This window comes from Chionomys nivalis, chromosome 16, assembly GCF_950005125.1.
Source record: "Chionomys nivalis chromosome 16, mChiNiv1.1, whole genome shotgun sequence".
Lineage (NCBI taxonomy): Eukaryota > Metazoa > Chordata > Mammalia > Rodentia > Cricetidae > Chionomys > Chionomys nivalis.
This window is the reverse complement of record NC_080101.1, coordinates 19524939-19543365: the sequence shown is the minus strand read 5'-3', so window position 1 is coordinate 19543365 and position 18427 is coordinate 19524939. Positions and strand designations below refer to the sequence as shown.

General features: G+C 41.2%; 1 protein-coding gene across 2 annotated transcripts; it reads left to right on the top strand.

Moving 5' to 3' along the window:
- The first annotated feature begins 1466 nt into the window (after window positions 1–1466).
- LOC130888175 (protein NipSnap homolog 3A-like) lies at window positions 1467–9638 on the top strand. Of its 2 annotated transcripts, XM_057791072.1 has the most exons (6): window positions 1467–1526; window positions 3564–3774; window positions 5484–5642; window positions 7585–7734; window positions 9388–9474; window positions 9562–9638. In XM_057791072.1, the coding sequence occupies exons 1-6, from the start codon at window positions 1467–1469 to the stop codon at window positions 9636–9638; spliced, it is 744 nt and encodes a 247-aa protein (XP_057647055.1). The 2 variants fall into 2 exon arrangements, with proteins under 2 accessions (XP_057647055.1, XP_057647056.1); XM_057791073.1 differs by lacking the exon at window positions 7585–7734.
- Window positions 9639–18427: the final 8789 nt, after the last annotated feature.

Below are 18427 nucleotides of genomic sequence, written 5' to 3'. Positions count from 1 at the left end.
AACAGAATACAACAGAAACGTGAATAGATTCTTGCAGCTGCATCAATGTGGGTTTTGAAAGCCTAAACCAAAGTACAAGAATCACGTGTAAACAATAAAAAGTCCCACATAACTTAAACAGCAATCTAGATTTGACAAAGAGTAGCAATATAATAATGAGAATTACATACAACATTGGTTTTTAAAGAAAAATCAAAGTGATGAAATAAAAAGTTGGACAGTGAGGTTAGAAGAGGGCCAGCTGGAAGGAGAGTCTCTCGAGCTCGTGGTTAGTGCCCTACTCTGTTTCCTGACCCTGGGGGCAGGAGCACAACCGCTCCTAATTCACAACTCAGAGAGAAAAGATCTTGAATCCATGAGCCAAAAAGAGGATAAGAACTTGAGGGAAAAAATGGAAATACACATTCTGAGGAAAGGTAATAAAAGGGAGATTTTGATAACAAAAATTGTACTCTTCAAGGTTTAAATCTTCATGAATGAGCTAGAAGATAAAAAGGGAATTTCTCCCACCCCAACAACACTATGAACAGGGAAGACCTTTTTTCTGAAAATGTCATTTATGAACACAGTATTTCTATAACTCCTCCTCTGTCCCTCTCTGCTCCTTCTCAAATTCATCATCTCTCCTTTTCTAATTAGTTCTACACATACATAGATTCACATGCACAAAGCCTACCTAATCTGTTTAGTAGTTGTTCAACTGTACATTAATTTAGTGCTGACCACCAGGGCTCCTTGAAAACCGATTCTCCCCCTCTGCAGCCACTGATTGCCTGCAGCTATGCATCTATGGTGGGGCGCTGTAAGATTCCCCCCCCCCCCAATCTATGCTGGCATATCAGCTTCTGACAATGTGCAGGTCTTGTTCAGACAACCATATTGTTGGGATTTCATGGGTATAGCAAAAAAAGGAGAAAGAGAGGGGATCAAGAGAAACCCCAACGCTGAACAGCAGGCCTGGAGATAGGGAAGGGAAGAAAAAAACCTAAGAGACAAAATGAATGCTTCAGAAGTTAAAATTTCCAGGGGCAAAGCATAAAACTCAATAATAGAGCATCTGCCTACCATATTCAATCATTTGATTAGTTAATACTGTATTAAGAGACCTATTAGATAAGGAAGAATGGACAAAAGACCTATCCCCCAAAGATTGAGGTTTTTTGTTTTATTTGTTTGGGTTTTTCAAAACAGCGTTCTCAGTTGCTAGGAGCTAATCCTCAAACTCGTTCTGTAGACCAGGCTTGCCTTGAACTCACAGTGGTCCACCTCTGACGTCAGGACCCGAATTTTGCAGAACAAAAGCCAAGCAAACGGTAGGAGCTGACCACACAGACCGAAAAGGCTGGGCCCCCCGCGGCCGACTGAGAGGGGCAGAGCTGCGCCCCTCGAGCACCGCCCAGCCCAGCGCGGACCTAACCGAGCCCCAGTACCCTGTAGCGGTCTTCCCCTGCGCTCCAGGCCGCGCCATGCTCGCGCTCCGAAGCTGCCTAAGGAAGGTGCTGGCCCCGCGGGCACTGGCGCCACAGGTAGGGGACGCGGCCTTCAGGGAGGTGGCGGAGCTGTGGGGGACACAGTGCTGCTACTCCGTAGTCTACAGCGCCCAGCGATTAGGGAGGGACTGGAGCATCCGGAAACTCGACAAAGATAGAGTGAGATGTGCGCCAAAGAGATCCACCATGCAGCTCTAGCTGTTGAGCACCAGCTTATTCTGGAGATGAATCCAGTTTTTTTCTGGCCGGGACTTTGACTTAATCCAATGAGAAGGAGTTAAGTTAGTCTGGAGCCAGGTAAACCTCGAAGAAGAGACTAGTGACTGCTCACCCAGCGTTGCCCACGCAAAGCCACCAATTATTTCCTTACAGGGCGTCGCTGAACTTAGTTTCTGCTTTTATTTTTTTAGCCAACATTGTCTTTAATGAGTCAGTGCTGGCGAGAACAAGTCTGAGTTGCACATAATAAAGCATATGATTTCTCCCCAGCGTAATTCTGGCTCAGCCGCAGAAATCTTAAAAATCGTTTCTATCCAGTCACTCCTCTCTGTAGGCTCCCTCCTGTGTATTATGTCCTGGAAATAATAACAAAACTTTGTGCCTGCCACAAATAATTCATTCTCCTAATGCACACTCGCTCTTTGAATCAACCTATAAAGTTTTGTTGTGAATGTCTTTGGCTCGCTTTCTGATGTTTTATTTATTTTTAAACTATAGACAGTAAGCAGATCTAATAATCCCATTTGTAGATTTTGGTTAAACATACACACACACAAAGTCCATCAAATGCAGAGACAGCTGCAGATTTTTGTAGAAAATTTACTGATTTGTGCAGTAAGAATACAGTTCAGAGTAGGTATCAGTGGAATGAACTAAAGGGAGAATATTTTATTAAACTTTATATACCATAAAGTGTTTTGTAATCAAAAATTTATCAAGAGAAAAAAGATTACTTTTTCTATCTATACTAAGCTTTCCATGTATGCAGTCATTTTTTCCATACTTTCATATTCATCTGATCTGCTTTAGCAGATTTTCCTGTATTATGAAATGGGTGCATAGTACCCCAACTTGAAAATACGAAGGCTTTTTACAGTTCAGGGTCATCAGTGTGTGCATTCATATACAGGCACATATGTACAGATATACACAAGCTGACTTCTGACAGTCTTTCCCAGGGAAAAGTGCTTTCACAACAACAACTAGAAACTTAGAAATATGATTATTTCTAAACATACCCAAGAGGCTTTCCTACCACATGCATACAACTAAATGCATTAAAGCCATCTTTGCTTTGTGTTTCTTGTTAGAAATGAACAGTGATTCAGGCAATTGTGAATCACTATTACAGTGGTTTTCAGCCTGTGGGTCAACTCCTTTGGGGTTGCATATCAGATATCCTGGATATCAGATATTTATATTATAATTCATAACAGCAACAGAATTACAGTTATGAAGTAGCAATAAAATAATTTTATGGTTAGGTTCACAACATGAAAAACTGTATTAAAAGTTGCAGCATTAGGGAGGTTGAGGACCACAGGTCTATTACCAAAGTTTGTCATGCAGTCAGATAGTGATAGCACACTAATGCATTGACTGCATTCCAGTTCTGTTTCTGCTGGATGAGAAAGGATTCTTTGACCTGAATGGCAATTCTCCTTTTTTAGAAAAAAGTTTTCTTTTAGTAAACACGTTCATTGTGTATACCCAAAGACATCCAGTCTCCAGAGTTCTCTCTGATACAGCACTGTCGTCATCCACCCTGTAGATGAAGAGAACGTAAGGGAAAAGAGAACACTCGTGGATCCTAACTGTGGCTCTCCAACACAGGAGCTGCTCTAAGTCAGCAATGCCATAGTTTGGGGAGGTGGCTTGAGGAGAATACATGTTTAACCATGGTTATCTTTAAAACCAACCTACTAACCTGCATCTGTGGAGCGTTGACGAGAGAAATGCGGCAGGGTTTGGAACCGGCTACTGTGTCCTCTGTCACCAGACCCAGGTTTGGGTGGGAGGCAAGACAAACTCTGCCCTCCCCTAAGTACTGAGACTTGTTTTATCTTTTTTCAGGTGTGCTCATCTTTTGCTACTGGCCCAAGACAAACTGAAGGAACATTCTATGAGTTTTGTACTTATTACCTTAAACCCTCGAAGATGAAAGAGTTCATGCACAATGTTAAGCAAAACGTTCATCTTCGGACAGCTCACTCTGAATTGGTTGGCTATTGGAGGGTAGAATTTGGAGGCAGAATAGACCGAGTATTCCATATTTGGAAGTATGGTATGAGTCGCCACGTTCAAATGTTCCATATAGATTTTTACTTGGGTAGATGCTACAGGAGTCTTAGATGGATATACATTCATATAGACACAGATTAAGGAGAACTTCTTTTAAAACAATGCAGAACCAAAAAGGAAATTCACTGACCACTCTTCTTAGTACACATTTAATAACTCAAAGTCTAACATAACTGAGAAATTAAGAATTCTTATCTATCAATTCATTAAATTTTAGACTACAATTCTCAAAAAATTAGAGTGTCTTATTGGAAAAAAATGTTTTGATGCAAAATTGAAAACTGCTTACACAAGTCCAAGTTAAGGTCACCGAATGAAAGAGGTATCTGGTGCTAAAGCTGTACAACAGTGTCTTAGTGGGGGCAGTTCACACAGTCAGGATTGGGTAAATGGAGGTTGAGAGGGAATGGCAGTCAACTTTTGACCTTCCTCAACCCTGAGCTAATTGATTCCATTGCATTTATAAACCATTACCAGCTCACTTCGACATCCCAGAGTTTCAGTGAATTCGCTGCCATGTTACTTTAAGGAGTTAAGGGAAGCACATTACTACATACAAGTTCTCATACTGAAACTGCACTGCCTTGAAAAAGGAGACCATTACAAAATTATCCAGAATGCTTGGTAGCCTTTTAGAAGTCTAATCTTAAATTAGCCTACACCAGACTTTGACCATGTTCAGCAAACTCTTACTAATTAATTGCAGTTAGTCCTTGGTCATCAGTGTTCAATTAATTCCCTACTGAAGATTCTGTGGGTGACTCGGGTATACTTTTTGTTTCTTCGGTTTTGAAGGACAGCAAACACCTCTAGTGCAACGTTTGCTTCCCATATGGTGCATGTTAAGTCACGGCCCACTGGGGAAAGTAATGAAGTCCTAATTGACCGCACTTTAGGCACGTGTTATTCCCATCCCTAGCATAAACTACATAAATAATTTACCTTAGTCTCGTGAGGCCTTTACAATAAATATATACTAGGCCCATACATTGTTGAACATGTCTACCTGTGTCAATACTGGGAAGGCAGAGATGGCAGTGCTGGGGAGAAACAATAGTATGAGAACCAGCACTGTTTCTTTGGAAGTTACTTATGCAAAGGAAATGATGCCAAGTACATTCAAATTTTGCTCAATGTTAAAATTTATTCAAGATATAGCTTGACTGATTACCATCAATACTGAAGTCAAATTTGTCTTAGCTGATACTGTCAGTTGAACACCTCCATTGAATAGTAAGAACAGTCCACATGTAAGTGATTACCATCAATACTGAAGTCAAATTTATCTCAGCTGACACTGTCAGTTGAATACCTCCACTGAATAGTAAGAACAGTCCGCATGCAAGTGTCGAACACTAGCGTAAGCCCTCTTTATTCAGCTGATTCTCAGCACAAACCTGGAGGTTGATGCTACATCGTTTTCCCCTATCACACACTGAGAAACAAAGCAGAGGAATATACGGTGACTTACCTCCTGTATGCAGCTACCTTTGAGGAGGGAGAACCTGTGAGGCCCACTCGATGAGATCATAATAGTGGTTTCCACTTCCTTTGCCCTGAAGACCAGGAGCCACTTGATGTGCCATTTTTTCACATTGCTGTTCCCAAAGCCACAGCACGGTGTTCTCGGGTGCTCCAGATATAAGCCAAAGAAGCAGCTTTGAAAGACGTTTCTCCATTCTTTCCTACCAGATAATTTTGCTCATCGAGCGGCAGTTGGCAAAGCATTGGCCAATGATACAGAGTGGCAAGAACGATTCCTCGTTCCAAATTTGGCTTCCATTGATAAACAAGAGAGTGAAATTACCTATCTGGTACCATGGTGCAAAATAGGAACACCTCCCGAGGAAGGTGCGTCTGTCTTAGCCTCTGCGTTTCCGTGGCTGCAATGGTACAGATGGTCCATTCTGTTGTACTTTGAGAGCAGGGAGACTCCCTTTTATAGAGGGCATAAGTGATCGTTGAGATCAAACCAAAGTGCAGCTCTTCGTTTATCCTTAAAGAGCGAGGACTAATGGGGAAGTCTTCCCACTTGAAGGTTTCTGGGTTTGAAAACCTCAGCTATGTTACAGAAAATGTCACATGGGCAGTAGTAGTTGAAAACTGCATATCGAGAGCCAGAGACCATTGGTGGGGTGGTAAGAGTTCATATATCATATTCTATCATTGTTTTAAAACAATATATTTAAATATAACTATATTTTATATATCTACATAAATATAGCTATGTTTACTATATTAAATATATTTATAAATTACACCTAATTTTAACTCACTATATTTTTTTCTACAAAACAGACCATTTGGGGCAAATAATTAAGTGGAATTTCTCTAGTACTAGGATAATTTTTGTCTTCCTCTTTCTTTCAGTTTGAAAATAATTTTCTGTCTTCTTGCTGATTTTACTTCTTGTGTATTTAAAGAAACTATGACCTCAGTCTAATTTTAACCACAAGTCAGATTAGAAAAGCATAAACTAATTAGAATTTTTTGTTGTTGTTCTCAACTTTGTAGTATGTTTTAGATGACACTACAAAGAGACCTGAAAAGCCCTAGTTGAATCCTGCCCACGTAGGCCTCTTATCGGCTCTCAGCACTATCTCAGTAAAATAATTGTCCTCTCTCATTAGGCTACTTGCGACCTAGTTCTTTGCCTCTGCTGATCTATACTTCTGTGTAGAGATAAAATGCATTTCAAATACGTAGCCAAAATATTTAAGAACTATAAAATTATATCTTTATGGTGGTTTGTTTTGCTGGAATATGGAAATATAAACATCATTCTGTTGCATTGTTAGGTTTGTCTTCCTATTGGCTATGAAAACATACAGTGCCAAAGAACACTAAGAAAAAATGGTGGAAGTGGAAGGGTTAAAAAACATAGGCACTGCAGAAAAATTATATTTTATTTTGCTGTTAACCAAGGATTTTATACATTGATGGCAAGTGTTCTGTCACTGAGCCACCTCTCCAAATCCATGAAAAATTATTTAAGTTTTTTCCTAAAAGTATACCCTCAGGCCACCAAAATATCTTCTCCACTAATTTCTCGATATCTACTCTAGTAACAAGTTTTTAGATATTTCAAACACTAATATAGACATAGTTTCTAATTTTTGTTCTGGTTTTTAGAGACAGGGTTTACTCTGAGTAACAGCTCTGGCTGTCCTGGAACTCGCTCTTCGAATTCGGAGATCAGCCTGCCTCTGTCTCCTGAATGCTAGGATTAAAGGCATGCACCACCACCACCGCCCGGCCTAGTTCTTTCCTTAAAACTATTTTTAACTCATTCTCTCTCTCTCTCTCTCTCTCTCTCTCTCTCTCTCTCTCTCTCTCTCTCTGTGTGTGTGTGTGTGTGTGTGTGTGTGTGTGTGTATGGCGAGTGCAGATACCTGCTGTGGAAACCAAAGTGTAAGATACACTGGAGCTAGTTATTAGCTAAAGGCAGTTGTGAGCTTCCTGACATGGGTGCTGGGAACTGAGCCCTGGTCCTCTATGAGAACAGTACATATCTTCACTACAGAACCATCTCTCCAGCCCTCACTGGCCCCTACTTTTTGTCACCTGTGGAATTAAGTTTAATAGCATAAATAAGTTTACACATGGACAAGGGATTTCTAAACATACAATTAAGGGAAAATAATGCAGATATCATTACTGCATCTGTATAAATGAATATGTGCAGTCCTTCAAATATGTACTTGTAGATCAAGCTTCTCATGAAACCAAGTGAATATGAATAAGAATAGACATTCTGTGACTCATTATTTAAATTATTTTTTTCATATTCTAGGAGTCTATGAACTCTCTTCTTTTCTTATGAAACCTGGTGGCCCAGCTCTATGGGGTGAAGCATTTGAAAGAGCAGTAAATGCCCATGTCAATCAAGGCTATTGTAAACTAATTGGCGTGTTTCATTCAGAATATGGAACACTCAACAGAGGTACAGATGTCCATTTCTTTTCAAATTTCCATGTATATTGATGACCTATTTATCTGCTAGCATTCTTTAGTAAAAGTTCATATGTTATTGACAAGTTCTTGTACTTTTATCGTTTTAAAGAGTTGATAAGTTGTCTCTTTCCTATTTAGAACTTACCGCCCACCAAAACTATTTTGAAATGCTAAACTTCTGTTTTCTGATACATAAGACAAATTTTAACAACCATAATAACTTCAAGAAATAGTGTATTCCTTGTATAATCTTTTTATTACTTTAAATATATTATTATCAGTACTAGGGATTGAACCTAGGACCTTATGCATGCTAGGCAAGTGTTCTACCACAGAACTATAGCCCGTCCTAATTAGGCTTCTATTACTGTGCCCGAAAGCAACTTGAAGAAGTAAGGGTTTATTTCAGTTTATAGTCCACCATGCAGAAAAGTCAGGGCAGGAACTCAAGGCAGGAACCTGGAGGCAGGAGCTAAAGCAGAAGCCTGGGAAGGATGCTGTGTACTGGCTTGCTCCCCCAGATTGGCTGAGTCTGCTTTTTTATATGACCCAGGCCAGGAGTGACACCACCCCCAGTAGGCTGGCCTTTTCAACACCAGTCATTAATTAAGAAAAGGGCTGCACAGGCTTGTCCCCATCTATCCTACGGAGCACATTTTCTCAGCTGAGGCTCTCTCTCATCAGATGCATCTGAGAAGCTTTGTGTCAAGGGAACAAAAAACCACCACAATTGAACCACTGTCAACTTGACATATAAACACATCATAACTAAACCATAAACTTTCCTTCCTTGTTTGTCCCCAGATGTCCTATTAATATTATTAGCACAGCATAAAGCATAGTATAACTTTGAAAGTCATACCACCTTTAAAATTTTCATCTCTTTAAAAGAGCCAAAGTCTTTTGACTGGAGGATCTTGTAAAATCTTATTCTAAAATGGAAGAACCAGAGCACAGTATCAAATTCAAAGCAAACCCCAAATTCAGTAGTATCAAAAGTTTACTGCCTGACATCTGAGACCTACTCACAGATCGATTGTCTGGGCTTCAGAGGGCCTTGGCTGCTTCACTTCACTAGTGTTGCCAACCTCAGAACACACAGCTTGCTTCTTGGACTCAGCCTGCCACTGTGCACACCCCTCCTTCATAGCTGCCTCTGTCCTCAGCAGTCACCCCACTATCCTGGCATCCCCTGTATACTGAGGCTGCATCCTCACCAGTGGTCTTCCCTGGATTCTCTTCTGGGGGGTACTCCAGCCCTGATACACAGGGCCAGTTTCCAGTTGCTCTCCATGACCCCTGTGTGCCTGCAAAACCAGTGCCACCTGCCTGACCCTTCCACATCCGTTACCAAGTTCAGCTGCCAACGTGAGATGCTAAAATAAAATATACTACCAAGTCATACAGTCTGAATCTGGAGTTCTTTTAGCTGTCTTACTTTCCTTCCTTTGCAAACCTGCTTTGTTTCTTCATCTGTAAAAACAGTCCAATTAGTTAATCTATAATTTTCTTTCCCAAGTCTCTGGCTGCTCTGAAATCTTATCACTGAAATATTTAGTGTCGCTCTTTTAACCTCTAGTAACCGGACTTTGTTAATTTGTTTGGATTTGTGTGTGAATGTCTTTCTGATTTTCTCCCACAGTGCACGTTCTGTGGTGGAGCCAGAACGCAGACAGCCGTGCAGCAGGGCGACATCGGGCTCATGAGGATCCCAGGGTCGTGTCTGCTGGTGAGCTGGTTCATTGGGCAGGAATTATTTTTAGAACAAGAAGTTCTCATAAGTCAGCTTTTGATGTCGTATGCAATGTCTTTCCAGTTCGGGAAAGTGTCAACTACTTAGATATTCAGCAGAATATGTTCCTAATCCCTGAGTCGTTTTCACCATTGAAATAGTTTTCTACCTACGGTTTCCTTAACCTCTCAAGAGAATTATTTCTACTTTTTATTTCAATGAAGAGGTAAGTTGTTACTATGTCTCTCGTATTTTTAACGGTCATGTAGGTCCCTTTTACAAAACCCATCTCTATATGGGAAATAGAATTCATTTTCCCCATGCCACTTCATTGCCTATCATACACTAAAAATAATTAATTTAAAAATAATGTTATTTGGTCCCAGTAAAATCCTTGTAGACCCTTTGGTTTATAAGCTGAAATGCCTTATTAATAATTTTACTAATATTTACTCCATCAGCCGCTTCCTACCAAAAACACTTGGTCACTGACTATATCAAGATCTTTGTTTTTCATTTCTTTCAGAATAGCTCTTCTGTAACAGCCCTGGTTCAAATGAGATCACATTTCCAAGCTTGTGACCAAATTTTTAAATTATTAATAAATATGTGAAACTTTTAAATATTGTCTTATTGTCCAAGATGTTTTGCTTCAGCAGCTTATTTTATAATACAAAATAAGATTCATGTAAATACTAAATTTCTTTCACATGAAAAACTGTATAATCATCTGTTATCTGTATTGTCAGTCACTCGCTTAGAAAATACTAGATCAGCATACTGAAAGTCTTGATGACCCTAGTTTATATGCTGAAATGTTATTTATAATTAATTTAACTAACACTTATTTCCTTTTTATCCTATTTAACAAAGACGCTTGCGGTACCTTAAGAAGTCATTACAGACGTGGAAACATTTGCCCTAATAAAAAATTTACCTCTATATTCTGATACTTTTTACTAGGTTTTATATTTTCATCATCCTCTTTAAAATTGACGTAATGCAAAGAAAGGGATACTTTTTGGTCCATATTGTAAATACGCCTACATTAAGGAAATATGTGTGGATCTAGAATAGTACCCCTCCAGCAGTCTCATCAGTGAAAGCCTTGGCCAAAAGTAGTAGTGTATTGGGAGGTGGTAAAAAGCTTAAGAGGGAGGACCTAGAAGGAAGAAAGTACATCTCTGATCATGAGCCCTTGAGAGGTATATTGGAGCCCTTCTCTGTCTCCTGGTTCCCACAAGGTGAGCAGCTTTCTTCCCCCATAATGTACTACCTCAAAGCAGTCCAAGCAATCATGTTAAGCAACCATACTCTAAAGCCCCTAAAGAAAATAAACTTTTCTCCTTCTAACATTATTGTTCCCAGGCATTTAGTCACAGCCAGGTCTTCCCTGTTCCATGAAGAGTATAGGATCATTTCATCCCAACTACAAATTTGTTTCTCCCTCACCATTTGGAAAGGACTGGTGTAAGTCTCACTTTTGGACATAGCAGTCCACCCCACTGGACAGAGAGGACAGGCAGCATCTTATCTTGGTTTCGTTTCTGTTGTACTATCTAGTATCTGCAGGGTTCTCTGTACCCCCGTCCCCATTTGGAAGAGGTCCATGATGGTCTAGGGAACTAAGGTTGTGGTATGTTTCTCTTCTCTTCTCCAATCATTCAGGTCTTGTGTCTGCAAAAAAAAAAAAAAAAAAAAAAAAAAAAAAAAAAGACACAGTAGCATCATCTAGGAGGGCCTAGACTTTCAGGATGCATAAGGAGCATAGGATCATCTGGAAAAGATGAACACAGTCTCATTTGTTTATCTTTGTTTTGGTCTTCAGGGTTGTTTGTATGTTTGTTTTGAAAAGGGATCTCATTGTGCGGCCTAGGCTAGTCTAGAACTCACTGTGTGGCTAATGATTTCCGCAAGTGCCTATCCTCCCGTCCCCACTTCTGTGCTGGCTAGTTTTATGTCAACTTGGCACAACCCACAGTTATCTGAGAGGAGGGAATGTCAATTGAGAAAATACTTTCATAAGATCTGACTGTAAATGAGCCTGTGGGGCATTTTCTCAATTAGTGACTCATGTGGGAGGGCCCAGTTCATTGTGAGTGGTGCCACCCCTGGGCTGGAGGTTCTTGGTTCTATAAGAAAGCAGACCGAGCAAACCTTGGGGGTCAAGCCAATAAACAACCCCCGTCCATGGTCTCTGCATCAGCTCCTGTCTCCAGGTTCTTATCCCATTTGAGTTCTTTTCCTGATTTCCTTATGTGATGGGCTATGATGTGAAGCACAAGCCAAACAAAACCCTGTCCTCCCCGCACTGCTTTTGGTCATGGTGTTTCACCACAGTGATAGTCACCCTAACTAAGACAACTTCCTAACTGTTGAGCAACAGGCCCCTAACACCATCGAGGCAGAGCCAGGTGAATCTCGGTGAGTTTGAGGCCAGCCTACAAAGCGAGTTTCAAGACAACCAAGGCTACACAAAGAAACCCTGCCTCAAAAAACAAGAGCAGTTAAGTCTCTGAAGATCAGACTCACTTCCATCTAATTGAAACCAGCCTCTGACATACAAAAACTATTCATTGATCTATGTGCAGACACTAGATCTCAAAAGGCATAGTTAACAGGACAAAGTACCTGCTTTCATGTAGTTAGTATTCCTGGAGAATTATCTAAGGTGTACAAGTTAAATAGCATAAACTTGGCTAAAAATACAGCACAGTGGGAGGGCAGTGAGGGGGTGACAAGAGTCCAGTGTAGCTAGAGGTGGTAGCTCTGAGACGATTATCTCCCCAAAGTCTAAACAATGAGAACCAGCAAGCCAGCAAGACTTAGAAAGGATACTACAAGTAAAGGTACCAGAATGTGTACAGGCTGAAGTTCTCAGAAGAAATGAGTTCCAATGCTCAACAACCAACAGGAAGGCAACAGGCAAACGTACATGTTTTATTTGTGTGGTGTGGTGTGGTGTGTGTGTGTATGTGTGTGTGTGTGTGTGTGTGTGAAGTGCCATTGGAGGCAGAAAGAGGGTGCTGGGTCTCTGAGAGGTGGAGGTACAGGTGATTGTGAACAACCTGATTGTGGATAGTGGGAACTGAAACTAGGTCCGCTGTAAGAGCAGTATGTGCTCTTAACCACTGAGCCATTTCTCAGGCCCCTAAATCTTAATTTTCTAAAGAAATAAGCATCTGTAGTGACTTTTTTTTTCCTGAGGATGTTAGGTCCTCTGTTTGCTCCTTCAGATTCTCTTCCGGTTACTGCATTAGCTTTTTCAAACAGAAGTGATTCAAAGGACACGATGCTGACAATTGCAGTGCAGAGACGCTAATCCAAGGACTTCAGAGAGCAGACAGTGACCACACGTCAGTGACTCAGGATGCTCGGTCCTGACATGCACTGCTAAGAAAGACCACACCAGGCCAGGAATCCGGCTTAGCATAGAGCAGTGGTTCTCAACCTGTGGGTCACTACTTCTTTGGAGGCCAAGTGACCCTTCCACAGGGGTCACATATCAGACACCCTGCATATCAGATATTTACATTAAGATTCATAACAGTAGCAACATACAGTTATGAAGTAGCAATGCAAATAATTTTATGGTTGGTAATTATCACAACATGAGGAACTGTATTAAAGAGTCCCAGCAGTAGGAAGATTGAGAACCACTGGCATAGAGCAAGGCTGAGAGAACAAAGCCTGGGCCAGAAGTCAAAAGATCTGAATCCTGGTTCTGACCACTAGTGTATCCATGTGACATCACTTACTGCTTTAGCCTTGGTTTCTTTATTTGTAATATTGAGAATATGTTCAGATTCCACGCTCCTGGGGACCACCTCCCCAGCAATGGCTACAAGCAAAGGCTACAGCAACCACTGTCTCCCATGAACAGTTCAGAAAGCATGATTATCTAAATCCTATTTGAAACGCCTCAAACTCTACCTCCTCTCAAAATAATGATGCCTACATATTTTACAAGTAAACCCAAAGCCTTTCCATATGGTGCTCACAAATGTGAGCCATGTTCTTCCGATTTCTCAGACATTCTTTGGAGACGACTCTCTGTAGACTTGTAACTTCCTGAATTTTAGAAGACAAAATAATATTCTTCCTTCTATTCAGGTGAGTTAGCAAGCAACTGACTTGAGGGCACTAATATAATGGATGAGTCTGTTCTGCTGGACAAGTGTTTCCTAATCTCTCTGACTATCTTGGCTTACCAGTTTAAGTTAAACTTCAACTTAGGAAAAAAAATCAATTTCCCAGTACATTCATATGTCAAGTGTATCTGGCATAACGTCTCTCATCTTGCGAAAGTTTGAAGAGAAAGCACAATTCAGTGTCAGTCCGCATTCTAAACACTTATTTTTATTCTTGTAATAACCCTGTATCATAGACCACACAAGCTATTGCCGTGTGAGTTTCCCCACCCAGCATGACCCTCTGCCCTTCTGACCCACTGGCGTGTCTCTCTAGGAATTATACAAGACGTCAACACTGAAGGTCATTGTTATCTTAAGTATTTCTGTCTTCACCATGTTTCTCCTTCTGGCATGTCCAGTAAGTCTTCAAATCAGTAAGAAAACAAACAAACAAACAAAAGAATGGCTGACCAAATGTGACCTTAAAAAATAAAAATAAAACAGCTTATAAAATCCTGAAAAATGGTCCATTCACAAGAAATCAGAGAAAGAGAATTTAAATGGAGATACTTTGACTTAATAAATTGAGACAAATGGTAAAGTCATATAGTAGGAACAATGGTGGGAACAGCATTATCCTCCTGTAGGATGAGTGGATAATAGATAAAGAAGTATGCACAAATTTCAGCTGCTGCTGTCCAGGCCTGGAAGGCATTACCTAATAAGGCAGTGGGAGATCAATTATCATAGGTGTTGCAAGAACAGACACTCTGAACCCTTCCAGGACTTTGCTTCCTGGCTATTACAACTAGCTGGTAAACTTTTTGGAGGCGCAGATCATGCAATGCCCAACATAGGACAATTGGCATTTGAAAACGCAAATATTGCAAGGAGCCTATACGGCCTCACAAGAATAAAAGTTTAAATGATTATATTCGCAATTGCAGAGACATTGATGGGGCATATCACTCTGGACAGGTTATGGCGGCTGCTCTCCGGAAAGGCAGAGCAGATGGAGGGGGAAGCAGGAACTTTTTTGGGTGCGGTCAGCCTGGACACTTCCGCAAGGATTGTCCCCATAACAATCAAGGAGGGGCCACTGGCCCAGGGCTGCATCCAAGATGCAAAAAGGGTTACCATTGGGGATACAAGACAGACATTGAGGGGAGACCTTTGCCACAGGGAAACTAGATTGGGGCCTCACTCCGAAGCCCCAACCATGAAGCCTACTGCACGCAGAGGTCAGATTCAATTTGTTCCACAAAGCAATCCCTTTCTGTTGCGGACCTCGCCCGAGGAACACCAGGGAGTGCAGGATTGGACCTCTGTGCCTCCGCCCAAACCGTCTTAATACCACAAATGGGGGTGCAAGCCTTGCCTACAGGAGTCTATGGGCCGTTTGCCTGAGGGAACCATGGGACTCGTTTTAGGCTTCTTAGAGGGATCCGCATTCTTCCGGAGGTAATAGATGCAGACTATAAAGAGGAAATAAAAATTCTCACTACGGTGGAGTGGGAAATGCTAGTGATTCCACAAGGGGACAGGACTGTTCAACTTGTCTTATTACCCCAGGTTTTGACAAATAATCCGACTCTTAAAGAGCATAGGGGAAATCAAGGCCTTGGCTCAACAGGAACCTGTGCATTTTGGGTAGATACCCTGCAAAACAGACCACAGTTAAAACTTAACATTGAGGGGAAAACCTTTTTAGGCATCCTAGATATGGGTGTGGATGTCTCAGTGTTTTAATTAATATAGTTTCTGTGTGGTTCTTTCGGGTCTGGGTGGCTGGAAATGAACAATCAGCCTCCGACTACAACATGGTATGTGACTTGAGCATTAAAAGCAGCATAAAGAAGGGTAGCTGAGTAGGGACAAGGGTGACATCAAATAAATAAAGTTAAGAAGTCACCATAAAGCTTGGTGGTGGCTGCTCAGGCCTTTAATCTCAGGCAGAGGCAGGTGGATTTCTTATGTTTGAGGCTAGTCTGGTCTACAGAGAGAGTTCCAGGGCAGCCAGGGCTACACAGAGAAAATGTGTCCTGAAAAACCAGAAAGGGGGGGGGGGGGCAGACATCTGTGGTAGTTTGAATGTAATTGGCCTCCATACTCTCTTAGGAGGTGTGGCTTTGGTGGAGGAAGTGAGTCACTGTAGGGCAGGCTTTGAGGTTTCCTATGCTCAGGATATTGCCCACTGTCTCAGTTGACTCCCTGTTGCCTGCAAGATGTAAGTTTCTGAGCTACTACTCCAGCACCATGTCTGCCTGAACACTGCTATGCTCCCTGCCAAGATGATAAGTGAGCCCCCTCAATTAAATATTTTGTTTATGAGAGCTGCCATGGTCATGGTGTCTCTCTTCACAGCAATAAAAACAGTAAGACAACATCATAGAAAGACTGCAGTTGAAAAAGACTACATACATGAATTAACCAACATGTATCATTCCAAACAGATTAATTTTCCAGTAAAAAATAGTATGAAATTTGAATTATTCTGAAGTTCCACCCTTCAATACTATCCTGAAAATAACAAGTTCAGTCAAAAGATACTATAAAAGCAATCAGTGAAAGTCAAGTAAATCTAAAAGAGATTAAAAAACAAGACAAGCTATATTTAAGAATGAAAATATAAACTAGAAGATTCCTCCTTAAGTCCACATGTAGGAAAAGGCGAGTATAAGAGTAAACATGCAGAGCCTTGGGTAATTGCAGCATTTATGGCTGATGGGTCTTAAAATGTCACTGCCACCAAAATGCACTTTTAATCCAAATCCCAAAAAAAGCCAAAGGGGTATATATAATAGACATATATAAAAAGACATGGTAACTGTACATTTCTATGTGCTTTAGTAATAAAATAATAGAAATGATAAATTTATACTATCATTAAATATTAAGCTAGTCTTCCTACCATTGGTACTAAAAGAGATACCAGCAAGTAGATACAGAAATATGAACACCTGTTGGCAGTCCAAAGCTAGAGACTTAGTCTGTTTCCTTCCACACAGCACTCCAGTGTTCAACACACAAAAGATACACTGGTGATATAAGCAGGACACTTATTAATAAAAAATTGATTTTTATCTTTACTACACACTCCTCAATTATATAAGCTTATAAATAGTATACAAGTTCATAAACTTGTTAAGGAACATTGAATGAAAATTGACTTTTATTTCTCTTACAAAAAAATGCTCCTTTTAAATACAATAAACTCAAACATTGTGATAGTAATTTGCCTTTACTAAAATTACAGCATCACACCATAATCACACACACACTCATACAATTGATTCCACGCTAAATATTTGTAGTTTAACTTAAAAGAATTGGAAAAAATAGGAGCTGGAAATATATTGTACATTTTTGCCTGATATTCCAGAAACCTTGGGTTCGATCCCCAACTGGAGGAGGGGCGGGGAGATGGACAGACTATGCCTAAGCAAAGGAAAGTTAGTCTATGTCGCCATCTAGTGGCCTTAGAATATAATTCCGAAAAGAGAAATTTCTCTAAGGAATATGGATCCAGACAGTAAGGTAAGCTGAGAGTCCTGCATGTACCTGACCTCCTACCAGCTGGGCTAGCAGAAGATCCACGTAGCTGCTTCCAACCGCACAATTGCACAAGTCTAACCTTTGAACAAAACCAAGCAGGAACACCACCAAGGACATTGTTCTGTTTGCCAGCATCATAGGTCAACCACCCTGCAGCTGCTACCTATTTTTTACTTGACGTGTACAAATGTATTTTCTTTTTTAAATAATAAACAATCTTTTCTCATTTTACATACCAATTCCAGTTCCTACTCCCTTCCCTTCTCCAGCTTCCCCTTCCTTCCCCCCACCTCACCCCCTATTCACTTCCCAGAGAGGGTAAGGCTTCCCATGGGGAGTCATCAAAGTCTGGCAAAGTGATAAATTTGAGGCAGGGCTGTTGGGGACTGCAGACGCTCAGACCCTGAATTTTCTGTGACCCCTTGCCAGCCGGAGTAAACAACTTGTCTTCCTGTGCTTGCAGCTGCTCTGGACACAAGACCCTCATGAGTTCCTGATGGCAGGGGAGTGGTTTCTGGTGGGCTTGCAGCTGAAAAATCCTGAGAGCTAGGGCATGGCCATTAGTCAAGAAGAGCCCTATTTAAGCTGCCCTGGAACACAATAAAAGAGGCATTCTTGTTTCAGGGATGAAAAGAGAAATCTTTTTTGGAACTATATTCTAAGATGTCTATGTCTGTGTGTGTGTGTGTGTTTCAATCTCCAGCCCCTTGCCTGACCTGCAAACTGTCATGTGGTAGACAGGTTACGGTACGGTACACAGGACCAAGGCCCTCCCCCTATATCTAGGCTGAACAAGATACTCCTCCATAGAGAATGGGCTCCAAAAAGCCAGTTCATGCACTAGGGATAAATCCTGCTCCCACTAACAGTGGCCCCACAGACTGCCCAAGCTACACAACTGTCACCCACATTCAGAGGGCCTAGTTGGTCCTATGCATGTTCCCCTGCTGTCAGTCCAGAGTCAGAGAGCTCCCACTAGTTCAGATTAGCTGTTTCTGTGGGTTTCCCCATTGTGGTCTTGACCCCTTTTTTCATATTATTGCTCCTCCCTCCTTTCTACTGGACTGTGGGAGCTTGGCCCAGTGCTTAGCTACGGATCTCTGCATCTGCTTCCAATTGTTGCTGGTTGAAGGTTCTATGATGAGAGTTAAGGTAGTCACAATCTGATTACAGGGCAAGGCCAGTTCAGGCACCTTCTCCACTATGGCTTTGGGTCTTAGCTGGGGTCATCCTTGTGGATTCCTGGGAATTTCTCTAGTGCT

What these genes read in the sequence shown, in the direction of transcription:
- LOC130888175 (XM_057791072.1), top strand. Translation starts at nt 1,467, where the DNA reads ATGCTCGCGCTCCGAAGCTGCCTAAGGAAGGTGCTGGCCCCGCGGGCA. An exon ending in AGGAACACCTCCCGAGGAAG is followed by an intron (nt 5,643 to 7,584) that starts GTGCGTCTGTCT and finishes TTCATATTCTAG; the next exon opens with GAGTCTATGAACTCTCTTCT. An exon ending in TCCCAGGGTCGTGTCTGCTG is followed by an intron (nt 9,475 to 9,561) that starts GTGAGCTGGTTC and finishes ATGTCTTTCCAG; the next exon opens with TTCGGGAAAGTGTCAACTAC.